The 24,526-nt window shown below is 43.0% G+C and overlaps 1 protein-coding gene across 4 annotated transcripts in view; it reads left to right on the forward strand.

The window, feature by feature from the left end:
* Positions 1 to 24,526, forward strand: part of ATRX (P-loop containing nucleoside triphosphate hydrolases superfamily protein) — a 226,923-nt gene that overhangs the window by 165,024 nt on the left and 37,373 nt on the right. For all 4 annotated transcript variants that reach the window (XM_087676926.1, XM_087676923.1, XM_087676924.1 and 1 more), the window contains 3 exons: positions 18,077 to 18,280; positions 19,134 to 19,212; positions 19,376 to 19,566. In XM_087676926.1, the coding sequence (XP_087533052.1) occupies positions 18,077 to 18,280; positions 19,134 to 19,212; positions 19,376 to 19,566 (474 nt within the window). The remainder of the gene's footprint in view (positions 1 to 18,076; positions 18,281 to 19,133; positions 19,213 to 19,375; positions 19,567 to 24,526) is intronic.

Raw genomic sequence — 24,526 nt, forward strand, 5'->3', positions numbered from 1 at the left:
AACAATGCTCTGAAGAAGTTTCAGGCCATATGTAGGTTCCCCTGGCGGAAGAGATTTATGATGGCTCGAAGGGGCTCTTTGAGGTTCTTTTTCATTCTGCAGAAGTACGGGCTCTTATTATGCAACACATTCCTTTGTTTATGGATGGGCAACTAGTTTATGTGGTCCCTTGGAGGCCCATGGCTGAGTTTCAGGAGGTGCTGAGACAAGCATGCCTCATTTGGGTAGAGGTGGTGGATTTCCCTGCGCATCTCTAGAGACTCCTCCCTCTGGTTTTGAGAACAATTGGGGAGGTTTTAGTGGAACCTCGGCTGGCTTCCCGCAATCGGAATAGGGCATGTATGCTTTGGAATACAGGGAAACCTCGCCCGACATAGATTCGTTTTGAGGTTCCAAGGCTACAAATGTTGGTGTATGAGTTGAAATGGGGTACTTTTGTAGGACACTGTTTCAGATGTGGCCAGTTGGGCCATTTCATTTCGGAATGCGACAAAAATATGGAGGTAGGGCAATGCTCTATGGACCCAGATATGGAAATGCAAGACCACCTCCCTCACCAGACGATTCAGAAGCTCCTGGCTGATCCTGAGCAGCTTTTTCAACATGATCGTAATGGTCTGTTGTAATAGAAAGCAAGAGTTACAGAGAGAATGTTGACCTGATGGTCTGATGTAAATATTCACTATCTAATTCAATTTTCTTCACGAAAAGAAAGAGAGAGAGAGACGCCAAAAGCGAACTGCGGAAGTGTAGTCGTGCCACACTGAAGACGGACATTCAGTGTGGAAGAAAAATAGTCATTGAGTTGTCAGTTGCTGCTGGAAAAGGTGTTGCCCTGCGACCTGGCGGCAGGGAGGAGAAGGTGGTGGGCGCTGTTCAGGTGACGACCTGCAGATAGATTGAAGGGCAGACCTGCGTGGCCCTAAACAGTACTGCTATTCTCAGTTCTGGTCATATCTGCCTGCATTACAGACTTGATCTTCAGTCCTCGGTCTGTTCTGGCTTTCAAATCCCCTGCAGTAAGATTGAAAGGCACACAGATGTGCAGGTTTCTGACACAGGAGACAGATCTGTGCTTCAGCTGATGTGTGACCTTGGCAGTGTGAGAGAGATAGGCACACACAGATTGAGTTCAGCAACACACACACACACACACACACAGAGAAAGAAAGAAAGAAAGAAAGAAAGATATATTAACGTCTACATAAGGCCAATGTGGCCTATGAGACAAAATCCAGAGTACATCCATGTCTAATGTCATCACATCAGTAAGGTAAAGATAACATTACAAATAAGTCGGTGGCCTATGAAATAATACTGAAAATAACTATACGGTGGGACTATACTAGGGTTGAACCATGTGTAGTGTTGTTCCATCGATAGAAAAGGAAAGGAAAGGAAAGGAGAACCAGATTTGATAAAGCCATGTACAAAACGTGTGGTGGAGGCTTTGGGCTGTAGCTGATCTCCAGATCTGCACACGATCTCAGCTATGATGCGGTCCCTAGCTACTTCACTGATTTGCCTGGTGGTGACTCTTTGGTGTCTCGTGATAATGGCTCTAATCCGAGTGTGGTGTGGCCTCAGACGTGGTCCTGGTAGACGGGGTCGCCGTGCTTAACGAAGGGAAATGGCTCTATCCAATGTGACTCCACGGTGTGGCCTGTAAGGTGTGTGGCGGGGTGGCTCTGTCTCTCCTAGGCTGGCAATGTCAATAGGGTCGGCTCTATAGAAGTCTGTCATTGCTCTCTTTGTATGTCCCTCTGGGTGAGCTGGCCTCCGGTCTTGCAGTAGTGCAATTCGCCGCCTCTGGAGCTCCAGGAGGAAAAGACCTAGGCATCTCTTGTCCTTGTACTCCATGTTGCGACGAAGGGCTCCAAATCCATCACGGAAGAGGCAATAGTACCGTCCTCGTATGTCATAGTATATTGTGCATCTGCATATGTAGTGCTCCTCCGTCTCGGGCTCTCGACCAGAAAGCTGGCAAGTCGTATCCTCTGCTAGGGTATTTGTCCATCTACCTGTTTCCATCTAAAGCCTATGTGAGGAGGTCCGAATTTGTCCGATAGCAGCCCGTACGCTATGGAGAGATGGGTGTCCATATATGCTGGCCGAATAGTGAGACCATCATCAGAGAGACACAAGAAATGACTCCTGTAGAACTCTATCCTCGATCCTAGACGGATTGGTGGATGGATCCATGTCCTTGCTGCCTCAATCCTAAAGATATCATCTCTGATCACTTGGTTTAACTCTGATTGACTGAGAGAAAGTGTAGGGCAGTCAAGGTTATAATCCAAAGGTGAAAGACGATCGATATCCAAACCATGTAGGTTCATCCAAACAGCCATCTGTGAAAACCAACAGTTCTTGTCGCCTCCTGTTGCTAGTTGTCTAGATGAGATTAGTGCCAATCTAGAGTATCTATGGTGTGAAAGTTCCCATAGTGTGTGCCAAAAGGTCACTGCCCTGAAGAGTGCCTCCGTAACTATAGGTGTTGCCCCTAGCTCTGCTCTGACAATGGATGTGGAGTGGAGGGCTTACTCCTAATCATGCGTGCTATCATTATGATCAATGGCCTTTCCATGCTACCCCAACCATCATAATAATCCCTCTCTACTCCAATCTGATCAGTGACTGGGCTAAGACGCTTGTGGTACAAGCTGCAATCCCGTATCTCTGCTCCATATAGTAATGTAGGTGTGACTCGGGTGTCAAACAATCAGAGTTTGGTGTGGGGCTCCTAGAATTGTATATGAGCACATTGACTCTTGAGTGCCCCTGGTGCTGTGTATCCACGTGCCAGATGTGCCTATGATGCCCCTCTCAACAAAAAGCGTGGGCCAAAGAAGGTCACTCCCAAATAGACATATTCCCTCACATGCCCTAGTATGTCTCCCCCAAGTGTGAACTGGTACGTAGATCTAGACACCCATGCTGTTGAAGTATTGAAAACCATGGTTTTGGTCTTTCCAAGGTTCATTGTGAGGTCTTTATCTTTACAGACGATGTGCAAAGCATCTAGATGGCACTACAATCCCTCCGGTGAATCATAAATGAGAACAATATCATCTGCATACAATAATATCGGTATCAGCACCCTTGCCAGGCTGGCTCCAGCTCCTCCTCGGTCTATGTAATCAAACACTTCATCTATGTATAAACCAAACAATGTGGGTGAAAGTGGACATTCTTGTTTCACTCCTATGGTACTGTTAATCCTCTATGATAGCCCCCCAAGTGCTCGTGCATGATCTGTAACTTCCTCATATAATGCATAGACACCCCATCGTATACCCTCTGGTATTCCAAGGTCTTGCAATCTCTGCATGATACGTGTACGAGGCACTGTATCAAAAGCTTTGCGAAAGTCTACAAAGCAACAATAGATCCTCTTGTCTCGGGCTTGACCCTCCTCAATAATGGCTCTAAGTGTGAGAATATGGTCGAGCGTGGTATATCCTCGTCTGAAACCTGCCTGTCCTTGTGCTCTCTTGCCTTGCATTTCAGCCCACTCATTGAGTTCATGCTCCAATATAGATCCATATATCTTGGCCAAAGTATGATCGATAATGATAGTCTTGTAGTTGCTAGGAATCAGGGGATCACCACTTTTAAATAGCAGAATTATAGTATTGTTTGACCAACTCATAGGGAAACCCTCACATACTGTTCTATTGAATATATGTGCTAATATGGGTGCTAATATGTCACAAGCATGTGAGAAATGTTCTGCTACTAGTCCATCCTCATCTTGTGCCCTCCCATTTTTTAATCTATAAATTGCATCCCTAACCATTTTCCATGTGAAGAAAGACCACTGTGTTGGCCTACAAGCTTGTGGGGGCTGCATAGGTGGCTATCCTGGCAAGTCATACAGCTATCTCCCATAGTCAAGCCAAGCATCTGGTGATGTAATCTGTATGGGGGGCTGTGTTTCATGAAACATCTTCCATGCGCTCTTGGTATCCTCCCCCAAAAATAGTTGATGTATCTCTATTTCTCCTTTCGCTAAGTAGTCTCGTTTCTTTTTCCAAACAAGGCGTTTGAAGAATGTCTTTGCTTGGCGATGTGTCTGAGTGCCTAGCTCTACTTCTCTCTGTACACGAGCATTCATCATCATTCCAGCTATTTTAGAGAGCGATAGATCGTGTGGGTCTACATTGGGGTAAGGTGTGTGGGAATGCATACATGGCTGATCCATGTATGGCCTCTGCTAAATCCCTTGTACATTCTTCCAACGATCGACTCAAGTCCAATGTATATAAACTGGTATGCAGAGAACCACTGTAGATGTGTGAAGTGTCTCTTGTAAAGTAGTATTTGGGATTTTTAGGGAGACATGGTGTTGCATGTTTCATATATACACAAAAGAGCATGAATGTCAAAATAGCATGATCTGCTGCTATGCCAATTGGTCTCTTAGATATCTTAAAGTTTTGGATATCTGGTATAAATGGTGGTGAGCCTATCAAGTAGTCTACAGTACTTGCTCTTCCTTTGTGATTCCAGCATGTCAAATTGTCAAATCCTGGCCATTGTGGTAGACCATTAAAGATGGCTAGTCTGTGTGCACTTCCCAAAGTCAATAGGTGTGTCCCATAGATACTCACTTCTTTATCCTGGGCTTTCGTGAATAGGCCTATTTCATCTATGTTGATCCCTTTGAACATGGCATTATCACGCATATAAAAGTCACTCTGTCTATCTCCAGTGCGTGCATTGAAATCACCTACTAATAATATGTCCCCAGTGCTAGCATATCTCATGATATTCTCATAAAGGACATCAAAGGGAGATCCATCACGCATGGCATAGGTAGAATTTGCAGGAGGAAAGTAGCATATTGCGATGAATATATCTCATGGTCTTCTTGCATGTATCCTAATCCATAAATATCGTGCATCGTCTCTTTTCATTACTTGCACTATCCCTTTGAGGTCTTCACGGTATAGTATGGCCACACCTCCGGAACCCCTAGTGCTTCCTGGTTTTATAGCTGCTGGACGAAATGCACTTTCCCACCTGTATACCCGCACGTCTGGTAGTCGGTTACCTTTACATTGGTGTGTTTCTGTGTGAATTGATATATCTATGTTTCGGAAGGTATCTTCAAAGTAACCAGCATCCAAGTGTAGGGCTCCATTACAGTTCCATATTGACATCCGAAGTGTCTCATAGGCCTTGTACCGTCATGAAGTCCTTTTGTCAGTGATGATGACTCGTCCATCCCTATAAAAAGCCCACTTTCCCTCTTTGCGAGCCTCCAATACCTTGGGCATGTGTTCTCTACGATGCACTATTTGTGCTGGGGTACGGTCCTCATCCAACTTAATTTTCTCACCCTTGAGGGCTCTCCTCTTGGAAAGAAAGTTCTTTTTTTTCTCTCTGTCCCCAAAGTGAAGAATTAGAGCCTTGGACTTAAGGGTCCTCTTTCCCCACTCTCCAAGCACTGACGATAGGTACGTCTGAAGCCCCAATTTTGTCAACAAGTGTCTTAGCAGAGAGAGGGGAGAGAGACGCGATGGCAGGAGAACAACCGAGATTTGGCGATGTCCTTTCCTCTACACCGTTCGCGTTGCTGCTTCATCAGGATTGATCAGATCTACCCCAGCACCATCGTCTTCTGCATGTCGTTAAACGGATAAACCCTAATCATCCTGCAGCTTCGCATCTTTTGCATCTTCACAAGCTTGTGCCTCGGATCAGCAGCGTCGCTATCTGAGAAGGGTCACGTGCAGTCTTCTTGGCCCTCCCTTTTCTGCACCGTAGTGGGTGATGGCTACCCGCCCTGTCAAAAGCCCTGTAAATCGCGACCTACTCTTGCGTTCCATGTACATACAATGTTATGCTCAACCTATAGATTTGGCATCCCTTCTTCCAGCGGCGTCTACGTGAACAATTGAGGGAGCGAGAACACCTTTCGCACTTACTATTCCTGCGCAGTCTGTTTCCGCACATGGCCTTCAAAAGTCAGTCCCAGCCTAGATCTGGTGGGACACAGCCTATTAGTGTTCAGTGACACATCTTGTGATCACCATGTGCTTCTTTAATGGCGAATATGCAGGTATCAAATGGCATTGATATGGCCTTCCTTGATTAGCATGTAGGGCAAGGGAATGACAAGATCTGGAGGGTTCGGATGGTGATTTCTCGGTTAAAGACTCTGGGCCATTGATGGATGGGGATGAAATGGGCAAACATTGTAGGATGTCGGTTGAAGAACCGGCCTTAAGCCCCTCAAATTTGTCTCAGCTAGAGGTTAATGCTTCTTCACAGATTGATGGGTCTCTTCAGTTCATGTTGGATACCGCCAATCATGTTATGTCGGACTATGTCCATGCTAATGAGGGTAAAGCTAATGCTTTCCGGGATGGGGATCAAATGGTTGCGATCATGGAAACTGATCTAGTATTAAAGCAGGTTCTTGCTTTCCATGAGAGGGCTGCCATCTTTTACTTTATAGGAAGGTCTCCCTTTATCACTAGAATTCGTGCTTGGCTGTAGTCCATGTTAGTCAATGTTGAACAATGCCATGATGATGCTTCAAGGCATATGCAAGCCCCTCTTGTTGAATAGATATATGATGGACCTAGGGGGTTCTTTGAGGCTCTTTTTAGTTTCTCCGAAGTGCGGGCTTTCATTAGGCAATGCATTCCTTTGTTTTTGGATGGGCAGCTGGTTCATATGGTCCCTTGGAGGCCTATGGCCCAGTTTCAGGAGGTGTAGAGGCAGGCATGCCCAATTTGGGTGGAGGTGGTTGATTCTCCTTTGCATCTTTGGAGACTTCTCCTTCTGGTACTGAGAACCCTTGGTGAGGTTTTGGTGGAACCTCGGTTGGCTTCCCGCAATAGGAATAGGGCATGTATGCTGTGGGATACAAGAAAACCTCGCCCACCTACAGAAGTTCATTTTGAAGTTCCAGGCTTACAAATGTTGGTGTATGAGTTGAAATGGGGTACTTTTTTAGGACATTGTTTCAAATGTGGCCAGTTGGGCCATTTCATTTCGAAATGCAACAAAAATATGGAGGTAGTACAAGGCCCTATGGATCAAGATATGGAAATACAAGACCACCTTCCTCAGCAAATGATTTAGCAACCAGTAGCTAATCTAGAGCATCTTCCCCAACATGGTTGTGAGGAAGGCAAGAAGGATGTTCCTCACGTGGGTGGGGAGCATCCTTCGATTCTGGTTGGGCGGAATTTGTCTCCTAGGGAGGATTCTTGGGTCACTGTGGTTTGTCATGCTAGGCAAGATTCTCGCTCCATCCTCCGCCACCCCTAATCACTCAGACCTTTCAACGCAGAGGTAAGGGTTTTTATATGAAACCTCAAACTTTGCGTGCTCCGATAGTGGAAGATAAAAGAACTTCTAATTCAGCTTGGATATCGAGAAGGCATTTGATCATGTTAGCTGGTCATTTTTGCGGCAATTAATGTCTACAATGGGTTTTAGGCCATGTATGATTTCTCTAGTTGATACCATCAGTCAAGGGGTTGTTGCTCGTATTGCTCTTAATGGAGGGATTACAGACGAAATTGCCTTATCTCGGTCTCTTCAGCAAGGCTGTCCTCTCAGCCCTTTGCGGTTTGCTTTGGTAACTCACCCGATGCTCTCATTATTGGATAAGTTGGCAGCTCAAGGTGAGATAGTTTGCTTATCTCTTCCAGGCAGTGATTAGCTTGTGGGCCAATCTTTGGCAAAGGATTCTTTTATGTTCCTTAAGGCGGATCGTATTAATGTTAATCAGGCAATGGTGGCATGGAATCTTTTTGGTTTGGCATCGGGTCTTCACATTAATACTCAGAAATCCACCCTTCTCTCCTGTACGGAGAATGATCTGCAGGCCTTGGGCTGGAATGGCATTGTGATGCTAATGCAGGCCTTGGGCTGGAATGGCATTGTGATGCTAAGGGGCAATACAACCAAACACATAGGATATCCTATTGGTGTGGAGATTGCTCCCCATGCCTTGCTTGATTGGATGGCCTCTGGAATTCATGACAGGTTCATGTACTGGAAATCTCAGAGTTGGACTCTACATGTTAGATTGAAAGTGGCTCAATGCATTATGATTAGTATGATTTTGTTCTTTCTGCCATTGCTTCCTTGGACTAAGAAGTCCCTTTTGGATTTGGTCTAGCCTATCAGATTTATGCAGTGGAAAAATAAAGGCAATCGTTTGGGGGAGGTATGAATCTCCTGGCAGCATGTGACCACTCTGAAAAGGATGGTGGGTGCATCTTTGTTGGATGTTAATTTGCATATGCCTGCTTTGAGGCTATCCCTTTTGCAGAGTCTATGTATTCAATGTCATCTTTGGTCAGATATTGCTAAATTCTTCATAGAAAAAACTGGCATCTCTCATGGTGGCACATGCTTATTCTACAAGGCCTATAAAGGTCTCCCAGTCTTTTCTCCTTTCTCATTTGATTGCTTCCTGGCAGGAGTTGCTTCGTTTTGCAGTTTCGTGTCCTCCGGATATTTGTAAAGAGGAAAATTCGCTGCAAGGATTGGCCACGTAAAGATTTGCAACGAGACAAGTTTAATCGGATGGCTAGGTTGGGGTTGAAGACTGTCTGTGATGGAGTTATTCTTGGGCAGCCCGGCCTTTATTCTTTTAGGTGTATTCGTCAATACTTCAGGGTGGCTCGTGGATACAGGGATATTTGGTCATCCATACAGGACAGTCTTCAGGGGTTCTTTCCTTTGCTTGTGTTACTGCCATTGGATTTATGGTGCGACTGGATGTTTGTGCTTCTTGATGATTTTGAGAAAAGGTCGGCCTATCAGATTTATCATCAGATGGTGGAAGCTAAGAGACGGGTCACGGGGAAAGTTAATAAGTTATGGCATCTTAGGGATAGCAAAAAGAAGTGGCGGGAAAGATTTATTTAGCTCTGGAAGTCTTAGGTTCCATATCAGGGAAAATTGTTCATGTGGAGGCTACTCATTGGGGATCCTCCAATGGGAGAAGTGCTCCATGCCTGAAAGATCTCTGCAGGTCGTCGTGTTTTCTATACTACATGTGATGAGACATTGCTTCACATCTTTCTCTCTTGCCCTGTTGCGCGACAGATCTAGAATTTCATTTCCCATGTGTGGTCTTCAGTCACTCAGCACCGCATACGAGTTCATTCTTGGAATATGTGGAATTTGTTCTCTATGCCCTCTTTGATTTCAGATTGTTCCTGTCTATTCCATTTCCTTAGATGGACAGCCTTGTGGCATATATGGCGTACTTGCAAGGCCTTTATTTTTTATTCAGCTTCAGGCATCCATGGGCATATAGTCTATGTGCATGGATTAGTGTTACGGCAAATCTCTTCTATGATGTATGGTGACCCGGTTCTTCCAGATATTGCTGCTCCCTAGCTGGCGATTGTTCGCTCTACTCCAGTTGTTCCTTCTATGTGATTTATTAGTATTGTTCATGTATAGGTTATTCTGGTTATTCTGAGAGCTTGCAGGCCTCATGTAAATATTAGTTAGAGAGAGTGTGAGAGAGATACCGAGACAATGTTTGACCTGATGGTTTGATGTAAATATTTTCTACTTAATTCAATTGTATTCACAAAAGAGAGAGAGAGAGAGAGAGAGAGAGAGAGAGAGAGAGAGAGAGAGATTCCTGCGCAGCACTAAGGTTGAGTTTTGATATGGCGAATATATAGGTGTCAAATGGTATTGATGTGGCTTTTCTCAACCAGCATATAGGGTATGGGGATGATAAAGATTCAGCGGAGTTAGATGGTGACTCTTTGGCTTAGGATTCTGGGCAATTGATGGAAGGGGATGAGATGGGAAAACACTGTAAGATGTTGGTTGATGAACCGGTTTTATGTGCTTTGAATTTGCTTGAGCAAGGTGTTCATGTTTCTCGTTCACAAACTGATGGGTCTCTTCAATTTATGGTTGCCACTGCCAACAATCTTATGCTAGATTATGTTCATGCAAATGAGGGTAAAGAAAGCTCTTTACTGGAAGGGGATCAAGTGGTTGCTGTCTTGGGAACCAACCTGGTTTTACAGCAGATTGCTACTTTCCATGAGAGGGCGCCCTTCTTTTATTTTACGGAAAGGAATTCTTTGATTACTAGGATTCGTGCTTGGCTGCAGTCTATGCTTGTCAGTGTTGATGCGCATCAAGATGATGTTTCAGGGCAAGTGCACACCCCTCTCGTTGAAGAGATTTATGATAGACTGAGAGGGGTTTTTTGAAGTCCTTTTTCGTACCCCCGATATGTGTGCTTGCATTATGCAATGTTTTCCTCTGTTCATGAACAGTTAGTTGGTACATATGGTCCCATGGAGGCCTATGGTTGAGTCTCAAGAGGTGTTTGGGCAGGCATATTCGATTTGGTTGGACGTGGCTGATTTTCTTGCACATCTTGGGCGACTTCTTCCTTTGGTTTTGAGAACCCTTGGTGAGGCGTTGGTGGAGCCTTGGTTAGCCTCCCGCAATATGAATAGGGCTTGTATGCATGGGACACAGGGAAACCTCCACCAACCAAAATTCGTTTTGAGGTCCTGGGGTTGCAAACGTTGGCTTTTGATCTTAAATGGGGCACATTTGCTGGACACTGTTTTAGATGTGGCCAATAGGGCCATTTTATTTTGTAATGTGATAGAAGCCCTAAGGTATTGCAACGTTCTTTGGATCCTAAGATGGATATGCAAGAGCATGATACCTAGCAAATGGCTCAACAGCAAAATGTTGCTCTTGTGCCTCTTGCTTTGCATGGACATGATAATGGAAATAAGGATGTCGCCCAAGTTGATATTGAGCGTGCATAGCATTCGGTTGGTCCGAATTTCCCTCCTTAGGAAGATTGTTGGTCAGTGTAGCTAGATGTTATGCTAGACAAGAATCTCGTTCGCTCCTGCTCACCCATCTCCTCACCCTATTACTCAAACTTTTCAACGCAGAGGTAAGGGGTTTTATATGAGACCTCAATCTTCGTGTGTACCTACAGTTGGTGTGGATGATAAAAGGGCTTTTGATTTTGTGTTGTGCTTTGACCCACGTGGGAGGCTTGTGCCTTCTCGGGATGTTTCTCGTTCTTAGCAACAATAGTTCTCTTCTCGTGCCTCGATTGCTACTTTGCAGAGGGCGGATCTTGTAGATGTGATTTGTAGTGAGATGGATAGGTTTCAAGCTCCTAAAGCTACTGATGTTAAAGGGCAAGGGAAAGTGGTGATTCAGTAGTTTTCTCTCTTGGCATTTGTCATGAGACTTGCTTTATGGAATGTTGAAGGCATTTCTTTGGGCAATAAGCAGTATCGGTTATGGGAAATCGTGTTAGCTGGTAATTGGGATGTTTTTTGTGCTGTGGAGCACAAACATCATGCTTTGGTAGGATTATCTTATGTATACAAGGATTATACAGTGTTTTTTAGTGGTTAGCCTCCACTTAAATCTGGAGTTATGTTGGCTATTAGATCTTCCTTGCAACCATCCTTGGTTTCTCAGGACCCCAGTGGTTGATTTCTAATCTTGGAAATCATATACGAGGGGGAGGTTTTGTGGTTAGTGGGCGTGTATACTCCTTCTATTGCTCGAGAACACCGTCAACTGTGGGATGACTTGCACTGCCTTTCCATGGCTTGTCACAGTTTTGTTATGGATGATTTTAATACATGTATATTTGCGGATCAGGCAACTTCACCGCACTTTGACATGGATGATCCTGAGTGGCAGACTTGGCATGTAGTGGTAGCTGTGTCTTTGAAACAAGGCATGTGGTCGTAGATGTATCCTTCAGAGTCTGAATTTACTTATCATTCTCTTTAGCATCCAAACACTTCAGCTAGACTTGATAGGATCTACATTGGTCAGAGCATTCGTTTCTCCCTGCAGTCGTTAATATGTGAGTGATGCGACAGCTTGTTAGATCACTATCCTTTGGTTTCGAATTTGATCCATAGGCTTGCTTGTTCATGCCTTTAAGGCTCTGCTTGCTCGTTTGCCTCTACGTTTCAACCAATCTTTTCTGCTACAAAATCAGTTTTTGGAATGTATCTAGCAATTGATTGCTTCTTTTAGCTCCAGGGTCCTATTTGGAGGGATGGCAGCATGGGTTGTTTTTAGGGATAATGCACGTGCGTTGTCCCCATAGTATGGTATTCAGCATGGTTCTTCTTTTCAAGCTGAATTGCAACACTCGCAAACTTTGTTGGCTCACTCGTTTTCTTTGTGAAGTCAAGGGATACTATTGATGACTTGCTCACATGCTTTGAATGGTTGAAATGTAGAGTTCAATCTCTTCAAGAGGAGGAATATGCTAAATACAAATTGCTGGCCCAAGCGGAAGCTTTGCATGATAATAATTGTCAATACACCAGAAATACTCGTGAAAATATTGTGTGTTTGTTGGATGAGCAAGGCGTTATGGTGACTAGTCCTGCTTCCATCATTTAAAAGTGCATTGACTATTAAAAAACTTTGTTGGGTCCATAGGAGATTCTTTCTGATGCTGTTCACTTTGCTCGTCGATACATTTGTGATTTGGTCAATAATCAGGTTAAGCCTAAATGGGTTAATTTGATGGAGGCCGATATCTCAGAGGCTGAAGTGGAGAATGTGCTGTCACATTTACCACGAAGGAAAAGCCTTGGTTGGGATGGGCTTCCTAATTATTTATTTTCAGCCCATGTTGAGCAGCTTAAGGACCCATTAACTCGCGTGTGTCAGCATGTCTAGAATTCTAGTAGGATGCCTTCAGACTGGAATATTGTTGTGATTTGGTAATTGCCTAAGGTTCCTTCTTCGACCTCTTTGAAACAATGGAGACCCATTTGTATTATGGGTTCCTTGTATAAAATCCTCTCTTAAATCTTTGCCAATAGAATGCACAAAGTATTCCCACACTTGGTTCATCCACGTGAATATGGTTTCATTAAGGGATGGAATATAATGCATAACATTTTGAATGTTCAATTGTGGATTGATTATGCTAAAGCCTCAAGCCAGCAGGTTGTTATGCTTTTGCTTAATCTTGAAGAGGCATTTGATCATGTCAGCTGGTCTTTCTTGTGGCAGCTAATGTCCACTATGGGATTTGGTCCTCGCATGACTTCTCTTATTGATACCATTAGTCAGGGTGTTGTGGCTCGTATTGCACTTAATGGAGGGATCACAAATGAAATTGCCTCATCTCAGTCTCTTCGGCAAGGTGTCCTCTCAGTCCTTTGCTATTTGCCTTGGTCACTCACCCAATGCTCTCATTGTTGGATAAGTTGGCTGATCAAGGTGAAATTGTTGGTTTGTCTCTTCGCACTGATGCCCAACTTTTGGGTCATGATTCCTTTATGTTTCTTAAGGTTGATCACACTAATGTTAATTGGGAATTGGTTACATGGAATCTCTTTGCTTTAGCGTCGGGACTGCATATTAATGCTCACAAATCTACATTGCTTTCTTGTATAGACAATGATTGCAAGCATTGCGTTGGCAAGGAGTTGTGATTTGTAAAGGAGATATTACTTGACACTTGGGTTATCCTATTGGTGTGGATATTACTCGACACTCGAAATCTCAAGGTTGGCCTCTTCATGTGAGACTTAGAAGTTGCTCAATGCATCATGATCAGTCTATGGTCTCGTTTTTTTGTCCTTACTTCCTTGGAGTAAGAGGTCTCGTTTGGAACTGGTTCAGTCTATCCGCTTCATGTTGTGGAAAAACAAAGGGAATCGTTTGGGCCCGGTGGATTTCTTGGTAACATGTGACTACTCGTAAAAGGTTGGGGAGAACAACTTTATTGGATGTTAATTTCCATATGGTTACTTTGAGATTGGCACTTTTGCAAGCTTTATGTGTGCAGAGTCATCACTGGTTAGATATTGTAAAATTTTTCATTGAAAAGACTGGTATCTCGCATGGTCGCATGGTCATTCAAGTATCTTGGTGGCATGTACTGAATTCCACGAGGCCTATTAAGGTCTCCCAGTCTTTTCTCCTTTCTCATTTGATTGCATCTTGGCAAGAGATTTTGTGTTTCACAGTTTGGCACCCTCTTCATCTTCATAAGGAGGAGAATTTGCTACAAGGAGAATGTTGGCTACCTCCAGGTTGTTGAATTGGTCTGATAAAGACTTGCAACAAGATAAGTTTAATCAGATGGCTCGCTTGCGGTTGTAGACAATCCATGATGGTATCATTCTTCAGTAGCCCTATCTTCATTCTTTCCAGTGCATTCGTCAGTACTTTCGGGTGCCTCGTGGCTATCATGACATTCAGTCATCCTTACAAGAGCAACTTCTGAGGTACTCTCCATTGCCTGCTTTACAACCCTCATCTCTTTGGTGGGATTGGATGTTTGTACTACTTGATGATTTCGAGAAGAGATCAGCTAATCAGATCTATCATTAGATAGTCGAGGTCAAGAGATGGGTCATTGGAAAGGGCCAATAAAATATGGCATATTCAGGACAGCAAAAAGAAGTGGTAGGAAAGATTATTCCAACTTTGAAAGTCTAAGATTTCTTATCAGGGTAAAGTTTTCATACAGAGGTTGCTTATTGGGGGGCTTCGAGGTGGGGATGTGCTACGTGCTCCCAAGGTCTCTAGTGGCTGTTGTGTATTTTGCACTACATGCAATGAGACATTGCTTCATCTTTTCATCTTCTTCTTTTTTTGCAAATAAAGTGTGGCTAATTATATTACTTTAGAAAAAAACTTGAATACAAAGAAGTGCTCATGCTCAATAGACTAGCTGGAGCTAATGCCAAGTCACAGATTTATCAAGTGTACAAGCCTCTCAAGGCGATCTAGGGGGGATGAGGGCAAGAAGCCATGGAGGGGGGGTGTATTGCCATTTGGGGCTGCCTGCCTACATCATGAAGAACAGGTCCTGGCTGCTCCCGGTGCGCAAGAAGTAAAACTGGAGCTCTTAACGAGCTTGAGACTCACCCTGCACCTATTCCCACTGGCCATGGAGGGAGTGGATGATGGAGGTCCAGAGTGTGAAAGATGTGGATCTAGAGCATGGCAGATGCTATGGCGGATGGAAGATGAAGACCAAACTCGTGATGACATAGACAAGTAGAGACAAACTGTTACACAAGTGAATTAGATTCCAAGATGGCAGCTTGGACTCATAAACACAATCTTGTGTAGGACTGACAAAGGCAAGACACTTAGCTTAAAGTACAAAGCATCATGACATTGTATTCATTTCATATGAAAAGTGGTAGTCAAGTACAATGCTTTATAGTTGTTGGATGGGTAACAATTTTCTCTTTTTGTGCATATGGGATTTAGTCTTCCTGCATGTCCTAAGCCGAGAATTGCCTCATAGAAAGAGGCTACAATAGGTGTGATTGCAAATACCTCAACCACCCTCCTCAATCACAACCAGAAAGTTTAAAGTGTGTAGAGGCTTTAGTGAGAGCAACACCTGCAAAGTGTGGGTACACCATAAATATGGCTAAACACTAGAGGCTCTGGCAAAAAAAGGCTAAGTGTGGGTACGATAAACATGATGGACATCTAGAGGCAGTAACAAGGGCCTTACAGAGGCTGTAGTGCAAGGCTACATGAGGAGTTAATAAGCTTACGTCAGAAGCATTCGGGCTAGGCAATACAAGGCTAAAAAAGTCGAGCAAAAAATTGGGTCAAGGACCGGCAGGCCCTTGCAATTTTTAGCATTTGTTTTGACATAGATCTTTAATTGATTGTAGGTCTTCTTGTCGGTGTAGTCGAGCTTGCTCTTTTTGATCATGTACTTGTTCTACACTTTGCTTGCCCCTTCGGAGTCTTCATGATTTTTCTTCTTCTTTTGGTCCTCTTCTTCTAGGTCCTCCTGATCTGCTTCTTCATTGACTTTGCTTGCATATGCATTAGTCTTCATGTCCATGTCCCCCTCCTATCTTCCATGCATGAAAGACCTGGATGGGATGGCTTGCCAAAGGAACTATTCTTAGCTTATGTTGGGAAGCTTAAGGATCCACTCACTTGACTTTGTTAGCAAGCTTAAAGAATGGCCAGATGGCTTTCAAGTGGAAGATTGCAATGCTTCAATTCTTACCGACTGTTCTTCTCCTCAAACATTGCAACAATGCACACCCATTTCTATCATGAGATCATTGTATAAAATGTTCTCCAATATCATTGTTGATAGGCTTCAAAAAGTTTCCCAGAGTTGATTTACTCAAGATAATATGGTTTCGTTAAGGGATAGAATATCATGGACAATATTTTGAATGTTCAATTAGGGGTAGATTATGCCAAAGCTTATGGTCAGGAGGCTATTATGGTTTAGATGAATATTGAAAGAGGCTTTTAATCATGTCAACTAGTTGTTTATTCAACAATTAGTGACTTCAATCGGTTTTGGACCTCAAATGACTTCTCTTTTTAATACAATTGGCTTTGATGGAGTGCTGCACGTAGCACTTCTTTTTTTTGTGCGTGTGTTTTAGGGGGGTTGCAAGGGTTGGGGGAGGGGCGTAATTGAAGAGATTGCTCTCACTTGGTCCTTTTGTCAGGGATATCCCCTTAGTCCTTTGTTCTCTGCGTTGGTAACTCATTCGATGCTCTCCCTATTTGATAAGGTGGCATGTGATGGTGAAATTGTTGGTTTGGTTCTTCCCAATGGGGCTAAGCATAGTCACAAGTAACAGGCAGGATGGACCCTTGGGACGTTGGGACATCATCTCCATAATGGATCCATGATGGGGCACATCACTTGCAAAAGTGATGTCACTTTAACATCTGTCACAAAGTGATGGAATGCGGATGTGAAATGTGATAGGATACTTGTTTGTGAGGGATAGCATTCGTGACAAACACATCATCATCATCTTCCCCCTTCTCACTTTTGTCATCATCTTCATAATTTATCCTCTTCCTCGTTGTCCTGCTCTTTTTCAATAGTCCCTTCCATGGTCCTTTTCAAGGCTGGCAAGGCCTTGTCTATTGAGACTGTTTTAGAATTATTTGAGGGGAAAACCACTCAGCCTAATCTCATGACGAGGATGGGGACAATGACAGTCCCTTTTGAGGCTGGCAGGGCCTTGTCTATTGAGATTATTTCAGAACCATTTGAGTGTTGTAGCCTTGTCTACTGAGACTATTTCAAGCCCCTCAAACAGCTAGGGCCTTGTCTATTGAGGCTATTTCAAGGCCTTTGGAGACTTTATGTTCTTTGGGTGGCTTTTGAGCATAGTAGCCTAGTCTAGTAGTTCTTGGAGATAATTCTTTGCATATTGCAAGAAGCTGGTTCCAAGCTTGGCTACAGTCGTTGAAGTTATGCTTTTGTATCTTACTTTGATGATGCATAATCTGAATTTCAAAGTTAAGGCAAAAACATTGTTAATCTTGTCAATGTATTTTGAATTTTTTAATGCTGTCCTGGCAGTCTCCTGTCTCCTATTTTTTATCGTCTCCGTCTCGATCTCCATCATTGTCCTGGTCCCCGTCACCGTCCCTGTCCCCCATCACTTGTGACTATGGGGCTAAGCTTCTAGGGAAGCCTTTTGCAAATGATTGCTTTACGTTTCTCATGGCTGAGAAGTCTAATTTGGCGAGCAATGGCCATTGGAGTGTTTGGTATGGCCTATGGCCTGAACATCGAAGCACAAAAGGCAATTCTCATCAGTTGTACAAAGAGAGATGTGCATTCTTTGGGTTGATATGATGGGATTGTTTCTGAAGAAGAGGTCACTAGACACTTGTGATATCCCATTGGGGTAAATGGGTCTGCTCAATTCAGAGCATTTGGAAATCTCATAGTCATATGGTGTTTGGTGACATTACCATAAATACTTTTCCCTTTTTAGGATATCTTTGTACATACAACTGCTACAAACTTCAGTGTATTGACCCGCACCAATACTCTCTTTTCTCAAGGTTTTTTATCTTAGTTATGTTCACACTAGTTTCGTGCATTTATATAATAGAACTCATTACCATAGTTTCACCAAACATATAGGCAGCATTTATTAATAGTGTTTCTCCTGTTCGTATTTTGATTGTTGATAAAACATTTTCCCAAAGAAATGAATGTGTATCTAGATGCGCATGTGCACGGGCAAACAAATGCACCCTTAATGTGGCTTTTGTTTTATGTATGTAGGCTTGATGGACAAACAAAGGCAAAGGACCGGCAAAGGCTAGTTAAGCAGTTCAATGATCCCAACAACTTGAAAGTTCAATGTGTCTTGATATCCACAAGGGCTGGATCTTTAGGCATCAATCTGCAGGCAGCTAATCGCGTTGTGATTTTGGATGGGTCTTGGAACCCAACACATGATATGCAAGCACTGTTTCGAGCATGGAGGTATAGTGGATGTTCTTCTTTTGAAATTTGGAGCTTCAATGATATTGGGTTGGACTTTCCAGATAAATTTATTTTTTTGAATGCCAAAGGTTGCATGTATGTATAATGTGGGGGATTTGAGCAAGATAAGGGTGTGAGTTTTGCCTAACAAGTCCATAAGCAACACGATTAATCAGGTTTCTGCGTATTTTTTCAAGAAGTTTTACATCCTTCAAAGGTGTCATACTAATGGAAAATATCTGAGATATTGATTGGCATCTCTAGCCACTAACACCCCTTTGAGGTGCATTGAAAGCTCATACTACTCGAGCAGTTGAGAACCAAGCAGATTTTTCAAATCTGATGCTTCCATTTAGTTGGATCTCCTTGTAGAATTGAACAGCCTTCTATGCTTCTTTATTATTTCAAACAAGGTCCCTATTTCCTGCAGAGTTGAGGAAACTTAAGCCTTTCACGCTCTGAAAGGGAAAAATAATGGTTTTAGTATAGAACCAATATGGATATGATCTGGCTTGAAAATGATATAAAGGGACCCAATTGTGATTGACAAGGCAGACTGTTTTAACCACTCTGATAAGTTGAACTTGTTCAGGGCCAGGCAGGGAGATGAATATTTCATTTAATGTGTGATTTTCATGGTGTCCTTTGGCCATGCGCATCTATAGATTTACCTGCAGGTGCTTCGAATATTGAAGGTGGTGATAGTTAGACATGCCATAATTGGCCAGCTTTCTGTTGCCCCCTGACTAGAGAAGAGTTCTGGGGTGTTTGTTTTCTGTCATTGCAATGCTGCAGCTTATTTACTACTGGTCATTTTGTTGGAAATTGTTTGAGGTGGTCTCTTGATTGACAGGTTTGGACAAAAGAAGCCTGTAGTTGTCTATAGGCTATTGGCTTTTGGCACAGCAGAGGAGAAAATTTACAAGAGGCAGGTCTGTGTTTGAATCATGCTGGTCATTTATAATGTTGTTGAAACACATTGCTGTTTCAAATTTAGGGATTGTTTACAGGTTATTTGAAACATTTAGGGAATGTTCACATGTTCAATTTACAAATGTGTTGAGATTTGTAATGTTCAATTTAATGTGTTTATAGGTCGCCAAGGAAGGTTTGGCTGCACGTGTTCTTGATGAGCAGCAAGTTGGTAGACACTCAAAAATGGAAGAACTTAAAGTCCTTTTTAAATTGGATGATGATGAATACCATACTAGAAGCACTGATGATGTGGATCATGATGCACCAGAAGATGAAATCATGACCAAACTATTGGTTGAGCATCGACCCAAGTAAGCTTTATAAATGTTTGAATAATATGTTTGTTGGTTTCTCTCTTGAAGGGTGCACACACTCTCTCTCTCGCTCTCATAGAAGTTTGAATTAATGAATTGACATATTGACAAAGGGCCTTTTGGCCAACCGAGCACACTCAAAGACAACACATGGAACCAAAAGGCTACTAAAAACACAAGCCTACAAGAATTGAAGAAGGGAATCATGAAGTGGGCACAACTGGGGTGGTGCAGATGATATCCATCAACGGAGCAGCCACATGTCTGTGGATCACATCAGCTGAAACCATGGAAATAATTTGCCATAATAACAATCCTTGAACACAACTACATGACCATGGATACTTGGTGAATAAAAAATAAGTGCATCGTGTAACTGCTAGATGTGCTAATGACCAGTCCAATGCAAAAATGGAAAAGAAAGGGATGATGTGATTATAAAGTGGTCATTAATGGTTATTGATAGTCACCCAAGAATAGATGACTATACACTAGCATGTCACTAAAGTCCATAATTGGGAAATGAAACAACAAACCTGCCTAGCAATTGGGCAAGAGATGGATGAACATGAGTCTTATCACATGTACAAAAGTCACATCTACCATTGGATATCTTGTGACTGTGCAGCATGTGCCTCATGGGGAGACCTTTGATAAGAAGTCTCTATATAAAACTTTCCCTTGGTGAGGAGGCTTAGACCCCCATAATTGAAGCAACCAATCATGCCACTTAGCTTTACTATCTTGAACAAACCGACAATACATGTGTCATAACCAAGGGTGGACTACATAGGTATAGTCCAACTATAGAATCACTGGCGTATCCTCATGTTGGTCACCTAACATGCCAGTAAGTAATATCCTGCCACATCAACAAGCCACGTAATGGATACCAACTCATATGGATCAATATGAGCTCATGAACTCCAATCATATCCTAAAGCGTCAAAGCTTCTCAACTCCCAAGGCCTTGGTAAAAAAGTCGGCAGCTTGATCCTCGGTCTTGACACAAACTATATCAAAATTACCTGCTAGAATTTACTCTTGAATGAAATGGTAATAGACCTCTATATGCCTAGCTTGTGCATTATGAGCTCATGAACTCCAATCATATCCTAAAGCGTCAAAGCTTCTCAACTCCCAAGGCCTTGGTAAAAAAGTCGGCAGCTTGATCCTCGGTCTTGACACAAACTATATCAAAATTACCTGCTAGAATTTACTCTTGAATGAAATGGTAATAGACCTCTATATGCCTAGCTTGTGCATGCTACATTGGATTCCATGGCAAAGTAATCATAGCAGAACGAATGCCATAATGAAGGTACATGGCCTATGAGACGTTAAGGATGTCCCTTTGGAATTATAATGGTTCAATGAGACTTGATGCAGGTTATTTTGAGGATACCCTCTGTGGGATTGACATAGCTATGTATATAGAGACACATCAATGTATAAGTTCTAGATTACCAAATGTTGTGGGATACAAATGGGAGAGTGTTTAGAGGCCTTTGCCTCATTGGTTAGGGGGAACCAAAGGGTTGGGTGGGATGGCTATTCTTTATCGTGAAAGCCTCCAAGACATGATTTATGTAGTGTCACGAGAGGTGCAGGCTAGATATATGTGGATAAGGCTAAGGATTACCTACTTATTCAACATTTGCCCGTGGGGAGGGATTACCATTTGAAATACTACATGAGGACAACGTGAGGTATGCAAGCATAGGGGAGATGCTACTAATGGGAGACTTTAATGCTCGAACAGGAGGTGAGCAATCATCCTTTTATGATACTGAAGATGAGATGTTTGAGTTGGCATTGGATGACAGGACATCTCAAGATAAGGAGATGACAGCATATAGATCCCATTTGCTAGCATTAGGAAGTGTTCATGGATTAGCTATATTCAATGGCTTATCCAAATGACCGAGAGCGGATGCTTTCACTTGTTGGAACAGCAAAAAGGGAGCCAACATTGTGGACTATGTAATGGGCTCGCCAGCATTAATTCCAGATACTAAGTATTTTGAGATATCTAACAAGCCAATCGGTCTAGCAGCCGACCATGAAATCTTAAAATTCACCCTAGCATGTGGTCAAATACATGAAACATGCACACAGGTACACATTTCCGCACACTGAGTTTCTCGATCAAATTTCCCATATCTATAGTGATGCAGTATAAGATGGCTTAACATAGCTAGACCAGCATGAACCACTGGAGGATGTCACTAAATCTCTAGCGAAGGTTTTACATACAGTAGCTACATATGCATTCCCATGTAAGATGGGCTCTACTGCACCACACAGATGCATTACCCCTCAAAATGCTTGATATGATAATGAGTGCAGACAGCCACCTACATAGGGATATCACACTAGGGACATGCACACACAAGCACACATGGAATGTCTTCCGTCGTCTTGTGCGAAAAAAGAAGAGGGATTATCTAACCAAACTAGAGTCTGAGATGTATCAGCTCTTTTCGAGCAAGGACAGCAATAAGGCATGGAGGAAATTTCATGGTAGACAACCCCCAATTTAGTTGGCATCACCTACGGTATGGCATGAACATGCTAGTGCACTGTACGATGTTCCATCACAAGAGCAAATTCCCTATGCATCAAATTCTAGGCCAACACAGCGTGTATTCTTTATGGGAAAAATGGTGAGGTATGCGTGCCATTTAGAGGTTAAAGAGTGGGAGAGCACATGATCAAGATGGCCTTGTGGTAGAACATTTTGCACATGCATGTTATGCATTGACCCCTATCTTGTCAAATATCTTCAATAGAGCTATATGTGAGGGGTTTCCAACAAGTTGGTGTGACCACACAATAGTGCCGATTTTTAAGAGCGGAGATCCATTGGTCGCTGAGATCTACTGCACTATTATGATTGGCCATATGCTAGCGAAGATACATGCCTCTATTGTGGAGCATGAATTGAGTTGGTGGGCTGAGACAAAGGGGATAAGGTCTATAGGACAAGCTGGCTTCCGCCAAGGATACAATACATTAGACCATATATTCACGCTAAGGGCCTTGATTAAGGAGGGATGATCATGAAGGGAAAATTTCTATTGTTGTTTCGTGGATTTCTGCAAAGCTTTTGATACAGTACTACGTGCAAGACCCATTCAAAGGTTGCGAACTATTGGGGTCCCAAAGGATATGTAGTGGTGTATTTATAACATTGTATGAGAGAGTGACAAGTAGAGTACGAGTACTTGGAGGCACAATAGACTCAGTGTCTAGCACGGTTGGTGTTAAGCAAGGTTGTCTGCTCACTCCTTTGCTATTTGGATTGTACATTGACGAGATTTCAAATTATATACAAAGAGGGGGTGGTATGGGAGCCAATTTGGTTAGGGTATTGATGCCAATTTTGTTATATATAGACGATATTGTGCTCATCTCAGATTCACCTAAGGGGCAACAACAACATCTAGATGCATTACATGCGTTTTGTGAAGAGAAAGGCCTCAAGGTTAATCTTGGAAAGACTAAAATTATGGTCTTTAACACCTTGGCAGCTTGGGTGACACCCTCAGAGCATCACTTTATGTATGACAGTCAGTGTGTGGAAATGGTTAGACAATATGTATACCTTGGGATCACTTTCAAAGGGCCACTATTTATGGAAGGAGACTTTAGAGGCTAGGCTTGCACGGGCATATGTAGCTTTGGGCACTCTAAAGCGACAATGTGTACTCATAAATTTCTAGGAGCCCTGTACCAAATTGTGGCTCTTTGACACTTTAGTTATGCCCACACTACTCTATGGAGCAACCATTTGGGGCCCAAGCCTTTATCATACTAGACGGACGCCTCTCATGGACTGTAACAGACCTGGAGCACAACATTATGATGGTTGGGAACATATGGAGAGACCGGTGGTCATGATGATAGCACGTATGATAAGGGCAAAAGCCTCACTACCACAAGAGATCATCCGAGCAGAGTTGGGTTCAACACCCATGGAGGCACTATTCCTTCCTCTGGAGGATATGGCAACTCCCTAGACCGATACCCTAGGCTAGCTCTAGAGTCTTCAAGACAACTTATAGTAGAGGGAGATAGTTAGTGTTGGTATGCAGATATGAGCATGTGGCTGAACTTGCATGGCATGAATATAGACAGATTGCCACCGTTCGATTACAGCCTCGGTTATCCCACTTTGAGTCTCAGTCGTTCAGAGCTGAATAGAGTGATCAGAGCAAACATCACTAAAGTGGAGACAAAGAGGACTTGGTCCAAGCCCCCTTTCCCATTAGGCATGAAGATGGCACAATACCAATGTCACATCTTGCAACTTTCCCATGATGGTTTCATAATGAGGCCAAGATATATGGATGCCTAACTTTCTCATGGGCGTCGAGTTGCTATTGGACAAATCCGCACCTCATCACATTAGTTGATGATTGAGACAGGTCAATGGAGCCATGTTTTACAGCAAATGAGAGGATGTGTCAACTTTGTGGAGGGGAGCCAGAGTCAAAGGAACACTACATTTGTAGATGTACTGTATACCATGTTGCTATTGGACAGATCCGCACCTCATCACATCAGTTGATGATTGAGACAAGTCGATGGAGCCATGTTGCAGCAAATGAGAGATTGTCTCTTTAAGGGGGCTTTAAGGAGGCCTTTTCTTATTGGAGCTCTAATGGGATTGGAGGCAACCCCAACCACATCCACCCCTCCAGAGAGTAGTCACGTACTTTTTCAGTATAGTTGACCCCCCGACCACTACCACCTCAAGCACTACATCTCCTACTGATAGGCACCATCAAGGGACATCATCAAGTGAAGAGTCCATAGTTGGGCTAACTTGAATTAAGAAGTCAGGTGACAATTAGATGCAATAGAGAAGAGTCTAGTTTTTCTCACTTGTGAAAGCTCTACATAGACTTTTTCTCGCATTCATACTATTCATTTTATTGAAAGAGATTTAGTT

Source organism: Lygodium microphyllum, chromosome 4, assembly GCF_053477565.2.
Source record: "Lygodium microphyllum isolate KBCC chromosome 4, Lygodium_microphyllum_v1.1.10, whole genome shotgun sequence".
Lineage (NCBI taxonomy): Eukaryota > Viridiplantae > Streptophyta > Polypodiopsida > Schizaeales > Lygodiaceae > Lygodium > Lygodium microphyllum.